The sequence below is a fragment of the Panthera leo genome, chromosome C1, assembly GCF_018350215.1.
Source record: "Panthera leo isolate Ple1 chromosome C1, P.leo_Ple1_pat1.1, whole genome shotgun sequence".
In the NCBI taxonomy this organism is placed as follows: Eukaryota; Metazoa; Chordata; class Mammalia; order Carnivora; family Felidae; genus Panthera; species Panthera leo.
The window spans coordinates 36699971-36709592 of record NC_056686.1 but is presented as its reverse complement, the minus strand read 5'-3'; the positions used below and the strand labels follow the sequence as shown (position 1 = coordinate 36709592).

The 9622-nt window shown below is 50.2% G+C and overlaps 1 protein-coding gene across 1 annotated transcript; it reads left to right on the top strand.

Moving 5' to 3' along the window:
- Positions 1–8629: 8629 nt before the first annotated feature.
- Positions 8630–9157, top strand: TMEM275 (transmembrane protein 275). The gene has a single exon (XM_042953070.1). It carries the CDS (start codon positions 8630–8632, stop codon positions 9155–9157), a length of 528 nt encoding a protein of 175 aa, XP_042809004.1.
- Positions 9158–9622: the final 465 nt, after the last annotated feature.

Here is a 9622-nt window from a genome sequence, read left to right as displayed (position 1 = left end):
ACCTCTGTCTTCACCGTTTGTTTAACCAATATTCCCTGGGCACCTGGGGACAGTCAGGCGCTTCACTGGGGACTAGCAGCAAACAAGATGAGTATAATGCTGGTCCTCCAGGAAGAAAGTTGGAGGATGCAGACCTGGACACCTGATCTGGCCCTGCTGATTTGGGGAGTTAAGGAAGGTTTTCTGAGGGAAGTGATGTCCCGGCTGCACTCTGAAGGTTGAGCTGGACTCAGCCAGGTGAAGGGAAAGTAGACCATGTTTCAGGCACAGGAAGCAGCGTGTTCACCTGGCCACACGTGGTGAGTTCAGCTCCACTTGAGCAAAATCAAGCGGGCGGCCTGGAGGAAGCCAGCCAGGATGGCAGCAGTGGGGAGCCCAGGAGAGATGTAGCCACTAGGGAGACATGGAGGAGGGGGATGGTGGGGCAGCGGTGAGACTGAAAAGGAAGGGATGGGTTCTAGAGACACTCAGAGGGAAGAATCTGCGGGGCCTGGTGATGGATTGGGTTGGGAAAGTGCGGTGGAAAGCCTGAGGGAGAAGGAAGAGCGAGGATGAAGCCCGGGTTTCTGGCTGGGAGTCCGGGCTTTGTGGGAGAAAATGAAGTTTAAGGAGACTGTTTCCAAGAGGAAACACTTTGAAGAAAGGAATAGAGTGTTATATGGAGGCAGAGGTGGGGTGGAAGGAGGGTCTGGTTTTGTTTTAGGACAGGAGAGGCGTGAGTGCATCCAGGAGGAGGTGCAGTCACAGTGAGGGAGGCTGATGAACACCGATTGGGAAGGGGGAGGTTTCCCTACAGCCTTGGGGGCCTGAGCGATGCCAGAGACGTGCCAGCTGGTGATTTTCTTTTCACCTGTGTGGCTTAACCGTTTGGGCACAGACTTGGAGGAAGCAGAAAGCCTGACCGATGCAGGGTCGAGACTTTGCTAGGCAGCTCTGGCAGAAGGACAAAGGAACAGGTGAGGCTGCAGGACAAGGTAAATTGCAGGGGAGTAACTGAAGTGACGTAGTGTGCAGAAAAGGAAGTGGAGATTAAAGGCTCATGGAGAAAATGCTGATAGTTCCAGGCCTGCACTAGATCAGAGAACAGTCACAGCAAGAGACAGTACAGAGTCACAGTGAAGAGCACAGGTTTAGAAGACACACTGCCTAGGTGTGAATCCCAGATCGGCCACATATTATCACCATGTCTATGACAAGCAGTGCAACCTCTCTGAGCCTCTGTGTCCCCATCTGAAAACAGATGGCAAAAGCATCTGCCTATAGAGTTGTCACGGGGCTTAAATGAGATGATATATAACATATATAAAGGGCTTGAAAGAGTGTTTGGCACATAGTAGGTGCTGTACCAGTGTTTCTATAGTGGTAGCAGTGAGGTTATGGTGGAGAGTAGGAGGCTCGTGGTGATGACAGGGGTGATGAGGGTCAGAGTTGGTAAGGGAAAGGGTCACTGGGGTGGAATGGGGGAACTGGGCACTGGAGATGAGGAGCCAACCAAGTAGGAGGGCACAGAGTAGAGCGGTTGTGCCCAGGATGCTGAAGTCTCTCAGTGCTGGGACTCAGACTGGAGGGCAGGAAGGGCACGTCCACACCAGGGAGTCTTTAGTACCCCCTTCCGCCACCCCTCCCGCTAGCTCCAGGCAGCTGAGTTGCATGGAGTGGAGGCACAGGCCCAGACTGAGGCTGGAGATCCAAGTCTGGCTTGCCTGGGTGCAGACTTGGTTTGATAACCACAGAGCTGTGATTGCTGCAGAGTCCTGTGTGCCTGGGGACCCTCAGCTGTGCAGGAAGCCAGAGCCTGCTGGGCCGGCAAAGATCATCTAGACCAAACTCCCACTTTCCCAATGGCAAATCTGAGCCTCAGTGAGGGGAGCGTCAAGTACTCGCCTGTTTCAGGCATGGGAACCCCCTGTAAAGGGGAGGGTGCCATCAGAGCAGCTAGAATGGAACTCCCATCACCCCTCCCATAGGCCCCAGCTCTCCTTATCACCAAATTACCCACCCCCCATGCTCCCAGGCAAAGAGAATTCTCCAGAGCCCATCTACTGGGAAGCAGCTCATTTCCACTGTATAGGCAGGCACCTTAGAGAGTGTCTGTCTATGTGTTGGCTGCTGTTTGCAGCTCTCAGAGTATATTACATCTGTATTTGTATTTCTGGGTATGTCTGATCATTGTGCATGTGGGGTTTGTGTGTGTGTCTGTGTGTGTGTGTGTGCGCGCGCACGTGCACATCCACTCAGGGACTAGGATAATGGGGCCCAGGAGTCAGACACAGGAACTGGGAGTCACACTTTCAGACTTCATCCTCAAGCCTTGTTTCCAGCTTGGGGAATCTATGAGGGGCCAAGGGTGGCCTGTGGGATGGACTGGGGTGGGGGTGGTAGCAGCTCTTTCGGCTCTGTCTGGGGAGGCAGAATTCAGCTGGCAGAAGCTGAGAGCTTCCAGGGTAGTGAATAAGCCAGCACTGAGTAATGGTGGTGTGGGAGGTTCCCTGAGGATAGGGAGAGGGTTAGGGATAGAGAGCATGGTAGAAGTGTTGGGGGCCTGAGAGTTGGCCCAGACCTTCACGGACTGAGGGAGAATAGAAGGGCTAAGATTAAGGGGAACAGAGGGGTTCACAGTGAAGGGTAAAGAGCCAGGCTGAGCAAATAAGGGACTCAATCCCACCTGGAGGACAGGGGCTGGGACTAGTGACTAACGCCTGGACTAAAGCTTCAACCCCTTCACCCAGAGGCTCTTGAGCCCTTGGAGCAGGAACCCGGGACCAGGAGGCCTGGCAGCTGCCCCTGGTCAAGCCACCGCTCTTGTATAACAGACATCCCAGATTTGTGGATTGACCCAGGGGTGGGGGTGGCCAGCTGACCTGAAGGGGCTTCAGGCAGAGACCCTCTTTCCAGGAGCTCTTGCCTCCTCCTACTGAGGACCACCCTCCTTTGGCCCCAGGATTGCTGATGATTAGCTGGATAGTAATAAGTAATATATATTATATATATATATATATATATATATATATATATATATATATATCTTATCTATATTATATATAATGTTTTATATTATATGTTTTATATTATAAATAATATAGAATATGTTATATATATATATATATATATATAGAGAGAGAGAGAGAGAGAGAGAGAGAGAGAGAGAAAGCATGCACACAAACAGGGGAGAGGCAGAGGGGCTCAATCCCATGACCCCAGGATCATGACCTGAGCCAAAATTGAGAGTTTGACGCTCAACCAACTGAGCCACTCAGGCAACCCCATTATGTCATTATATATAATATATATTATATAGCTATATAATATATATGTATATTATATATATTATATGTGTATATTATATAACTATATAATATATATGTATATTGTATATTATATATGTATATTATATATATTATACATGTATATTATATATAATATATTATATGTATATCATGTATTATATGTGTATATTATATATAATACATATTATATATGTATAGCATATATATATTATATATGTATAGTATGTATATTATATATGTATAGCATATATATATTATATATGTATAGTATGTATATTATAAATATATGTATATAAAATATATATTTTTTGGTTTGGGCTTGGTTCTGGACTGACTTGGCCACAGACACCCTCCATGACGTTTTCCATTCCAAGCTTCAGTTTCTCCCATCCATAGATGAAGGGGTTGAACTAGGTGATTTCTACCAGGTCAGCAGATTGGAGTGCTCACTAAAGAGAAGGTCTGTTCCAATCCTAACAACTCAAGATTCAGAGCAATGGCCTTCCCTCCTGTTCAGGCAATGAGATCGAAGTGGAGAGGGCTTAAAGGATTTGGGACTGTGATAGCATCATCCCAAAGGTTCCTGCTTCTGAAATTAAATAATCCAGAAGCAATAGAGCCTACAAGTGATGCATGGTGCCGTTCATTGGCCAGAACTACTCCATGGCCCCACCTAGTCACAAATTGGCCACTAAGTCCAATTTTAACATGTGTTCAGAAGGGGGAGAACAAAAACGATTTAGTGAATGGCACCAGTGACACCACACAATAGAGTTAGTCAGAGCACCCACCACAAAATAGCATCTGACATTGCAGCAGCCCCAGCTGGAGGGCCACAGTCAGTCAGATGGAGACGGTGGCACAAACTGAATTGCAATAGCTGAGGAACCTCAACATCCCTCCCCTTTGCACCCTGGATCCCAGTTAACCAGGCTGGAGACACCTATCAACCCTTAGCCCTTTCCCTGCCTGGGGTGGAGACTCTGGGGGTAGTTTTGTCTTTCAGAGTCAGCTCTGCATCCCAGAAGCAAATAATCATTCATTGACAATTGGCACTTGGAAGCTCAGTCCCCCGCTAGTGCTTTTGTTGCGCTGAGTGTGCTAAGCAACAGAAGGAGAAAAGTGAGTTTACTTTTCTCGAGAGATGCACAAAACACACCAGCCCCCTCCTCTATTGTTGACTTTGGAGCAGTGTAAGTGCTGATTACAGGAGCTTAGCTACAGGGCCCGAGGAGAGTCCATGCCCTGTGTTCCAGTCATTCAACAAGCATTTAGCAAACCTAGCACTAGACTAGCTTGATTGAGAACTCAGGCTGCAGGGTCCGGACACCAGGTTTCAAGTCCTGGCACCACCACGGCCCCTCAGAGATCTTGGGGTGAACTTAGTTAATCTTTTTGTGCTTCAGTATCCTCATCTATAAAATGGGGATATAACAGCAATACTTAATCTCATGTTGTAAAAACTAAATTAGATATTATTGCAAAATGTTCAACATAGCACAACCTACTTAGCTAAATTAGTGCTAATTTCAGATTCCCATCTAGACCTGTTTCTGGATAGACTAGCTTGTATCAGACCAACTTATGCACCGAGGATAACTAAAAGGCGGGATTAAATTTAAGAAATCTGTTCAAAGGCATGGGAGAGCTATGAAAACAGTAAGGACTTGAGGGGCTAAGATCTTGGAGAGAAGTGTTATTTGGTTCATTTTTCCCTTAAGGAATTTTTTCCAGTGTGTAGGAGACAGTGGCCATAAATTAGGAAGTCGACATTGGAATTCAGGGCTTAAGAGGGGAGAACCTTGTTAAAACCTTTAGCTTTTGGTTAGGGGGCCCAACAGCCTATTCTCTGGGAGTAATGGTTAAACGAATACAGGCCAGACTCAGGAAGACTGAAACACGGCTCCCAGTCAGTGCAATCCCAGACTGGGTTAAGGTGGCCTATCCCTTAAACTGCCTGTCAGAAACAAAAGTAAATCTCTGGACGAAGGTAACATCATCTGGAACCTCATGCTGTCTCTATGATTTTTCATGCACAATGTTGGGCATTCAATAACTTATCTAGCCTTCCAGGAGATTAGACTAAATGACCAAAAGCCAAGGGCAATTAGACAATAGAAATAGGCAACACAGATGTTGTAGTCTTCAGACAAGAACTTAAAGGGCTTAATCTGTTCAAGAAAATAGATAAGAGGGATTCTGTCAGTAGAATACTGGAAGCTATGAAAAAGAATCAAGTGGAAATTCTAGAACTGAAACAGTGTAACAATTGAAATTAAGAACTGAATGGTTGGATTTTAGAGCAAAGAAGACACAGGTAAAGAGAGGATTAGTGAGTTGGATGACAAATCAATTTTAAGAAAGCATCCAGATAGAAACACAGAAAGAGGAAAGAAAGGCTAGAAAATAACAGAACAGAGGGGCGCCTGGGTGGCTCAGTTGGTTAAGTTTTCAACTTCGGCTCAGGTCATGATCTCACGGTTCCTGAGGCCAAAACCCAAATCAGGCTCTGTGCTGACAGCTCAGAGCCTGGAGCCTGCTTCGGATTCAGTGTTTCCCTCTCTCTCTGCCCCTTCCCCACTTGTGCTGTCTCTCAAAGATGAATAAATGTTAAAAAAAGAAAGAAAGAAAATAGAGAACAGAGTGTAAGAGACGTGTGGGACAACGTCATATGGTTGAACATATGCACAATTCAGGTTCCAGGAGAGAAGAAAGAGAATGAGGAAAAAGATAATGCCTGAAAAATTTCCAAAACTGTGGGGAAAATCAAGCCACAGGTTGTAGAAGCACCAGGAAGTACAAGAAAGATAAATACAGAGGAAATCACACCTAGGCACATCATAGTAAAACCGAAACCCAAAGAATCTTCCCTAGAAGGGAAAAGAAAAAAGAGCTGGACCCTCCAGGGCCTCCCCAACCCTTGTCCAATGTTGCCTTTCAAGAATCTGTGTGAGGTGAGGTGAAGGACCAGACTCCACCTCAGCCTCAGATGGAGCCTTCCCCACAGGGGAGGGGGAGGGGGGGCACCTATCTCATTCAGATAATACTGGATATTGAGAATATGGGGGAGGGACTTGAGAAGGGGGAAAAATTGGAGAATCTCACAGCCCCTCCTGAGGGCAACAGGAAGAGGCTGTTAGGATTCATGTCCACATCAACCCTGAGGAGATCAAATCCTTCTCTTTAAAATGAAGCAAGATCACATATGGTGTGCACCAGATTATGTATGTATTCTCTGACTCTGGTCCCAGAATGTCTGGTCTTCCTTCTACTCCAGCCACAAGAGCCCAGATCCACTTCCCTCCCTGAGCCTCGGTTGCGTCAGTTGTAAAATGTGTTGATACTGTTGATAAGTATCAAGCGCTTGTAGGGATTCCGTGATGTCATGGCTGTGAACATGCTTTGCCAACTGTTGAAGTGTTGTATCCTCCAGTGGTTGCTATTTCTGCCTGGCAGAGCCAAAGGCTGCAGGTTAAAGGGAGCAGATGGTTCATGCAAATGTGGAGCTTCCTGAGGAATCTGTGGTTTGTAAGTCCTCTGAAAGGTCAGCAAGTGCTTGCTTGGCCAGGATTTGGGGATTTCTGGCTCTGGGTCAGCTGGCTGAGTCAGCAAGGTGCTTCTGGCCAGAGTCCCAACAGAACTTCTACCTCTCACCGTGGTGCCGGGGGGGGGAGCCCTGAAGTGATCAGATCTGGGCAAGAAGCAGAGGTGGCCCTCCTGGCCCTCTGACATGCTTGGGCCAGGCTGATTCCAGCCTGTGTCGAGCAAGGACTGTGCTGCCCCTCTCCCACACTAGCCCTCGCTTTCACTCACCCAGTCATCACATTCTCTCCAACCCCACAGTGTGCAGGCTTTGCAGACTCAGGAAGGACAACTCTGGGCTCAGTCCCAAGGCAGTCCCACCTGAGGGATAGATCAACTGTTCTGTTTCCAAACTGACACACCCCACCTCCCAGATCTGAGACCTTATAGATACCCTTCTCTAGCAGCCACCACCGTGACAACATGGCTGACAGTTATTGAATTCCCACTGTCCTCCAAGCACTGTTCAAAGCACCCGATTTAGCTTAGAGCATTTAATGATCACTACACCCTATGAGGTAGGTTCTATCACTGACTCCACACTACAGGTGTTAACACTGAAGCACAGAGAGGCCACTCAGTCACGCTCAGTTACTCAACCTGCATGCTCTGCTCCCACCTGCGGTACCACTACCCCCATGACTCCCTCTCATCCCCACTCAGAGCCTTTTCTGACATTTTTTCACAATCCTAACACAGTTCCATAGCTATGATCTCATCCTTTGAGGACCTTTATACCTGTGATTTCATGTTATAGAACAGAATTCTCAAATAGAAGTCCTAAAGCTCCAGACTCTAATTTCATTACCTTTGCTTCTGCATGTATTCCCAGAATTCTAGAAGCCAGTGATAGATCCCAGAACCAGAGACAATTAGAGAATACTAGAAAGGCATTCCAGCAACCAGTGATTAGGCTTTCAAGTCCAGGTTTAATAGTAGAGTCCTGGGGGTGGGACAGGGACAGGATTGGAATCTGTCGGTCTACAAAGGATCTTGGGTCTGCCCCAGCCCATGTAGGGACTGTCCCTTCTCACTGGCCATCTGAAACATCAGGAGCTCCTTACTCTCACGTGGTCACTCACTCCAGGGCCTCATCTGATGTTCAGGAAAGTTAATGTCACTGCTGTGCCTACCAGAGCCTAGGGTGGGGACACCCAGGCCAGGTGGCAGGTCATTAGATCCTGGTCCTGGATCTTGGGTAAATTGCTAGAGCTCTCTGGGCTTCAGTTTCCTTATCTAGACAAGGAAGGGCTTGAGCAGATGGTTTCTAAGGCTGCTTCCACTTGCAAGGTGTTAGAAGTTGTCTAAATCCCAAGAGCCGCCATCTGCCCTCTAATTAGGACTACTGATGATGATTGTCATTTTATGAGCACCTAGGCACACGCTGGGCACTTTACAGCCTTTCACTCGCTTAATTTAATTAATGCAGGAAGGCTTCCTGGAGTAGAGGAGGTGGAGGAATTGCATCTGTCTGAAGGACTGGAGGGAGGATGGTAAGATTAGCCACCAGAGAGTCCAGAGCCAATTCCCATACAGGATGGGTTCTGCTCCCCAGAGGCAGAAGCAGGGGGCTGGCCAAAATAACCGCGGCACTCCCAGGCACTGAGTGTCGCCCCAGAGCTGAGAGTTCTGGAAACTGAGGTGCCCCGCTGACCCTCCCTCCCGCTCTGTGCCCACAGGACTCCCGTGAGCTCGCCAGGTGGGCCTGGCCGGGCCGGCGGCAGGACGGAGCCTGATGCGTGCCCGGCGTCCCCAGGCCCATGCCGCCCCCAGAGAAGAGCCGAGGCGCCCCGGCCCAGGCGCTCGCGGGCCGCGCTCGGGGTCGGCTGCCCGGGCTGCCGTCGCCGGCGCTGTTCTGCGCCTGCGGCCTGTGCGTGCTGCTGGCGGGCGTGAACGTGACGCTGGTGGGCGCCTTCGCCTCCTTCCCACCCCGGAGCAACGCGCCGCTCGTCGTGGGGCCGGCGCTGCTGGCGCTGGCGCTCGTCTGCTTCGCGGCCTGCTGCGCGTGTAGCCGCCGGGGCCCCGCGCCCCGCGCGCGCTCGGCGGCGGCCTCGGGCCCGGGCCGGGGCGGCGGCGGCGGCGGGCCGGTGGCGCTGGAGATGGAGAGCAGCGAGCGCACGGCGCAGGACACCACGGCCGTGCAGCTCAGCCCTGCCGTCTCGGCCGCGTCCTCGAGCCGCTCCAGCCCCGGCCCCTTCGCCCTGGACGCCTCCGCGCCGGCGGCGGCCTATGTGCCGCGCACCGAAGCGGTCCAGCTCAACCTGCCCCGGGAGCGCGTCGCCCCCTAGCGGACCCGGTGCCGGGCCCTGACTCCCCGTCGGGCTCCCTTCGTTCGGTGCCACTTAAGAAAAAAAGAGGAGTGGGAGAGAGGAAGGAGAAGAAGGAAAAGGAAAAAGAAAAAAAAAAAATCCATATGGGTCGGGTGCTGGGCACAGGTGGCCTCATCTGTCCCATCTCTGGAACGTCTGGAGGGGAGAATGTGACGGTGAAGAGGCACACTCGCCAAAGGAGGGAGCTGTGCCTTGGCCCATTAAGTGGGGTCTGCTGGGCCCTACTTTACCTCACCCCCTAGACTTGAAGCAACGGGGCCCCTGGACCTTCGATCCCTACCACCACCACCCATGGCACGCGGGCACTGTGAACAGAGCTGCTCTGAGAGGGACTAACTACCAGCAAGGCCCCTGAGCCCAAGGGGTGGGAGGAAGCAGGGGCAGGGAGGAATGCCCTGCGCACGGCGAAAGGCCACCAGCTCC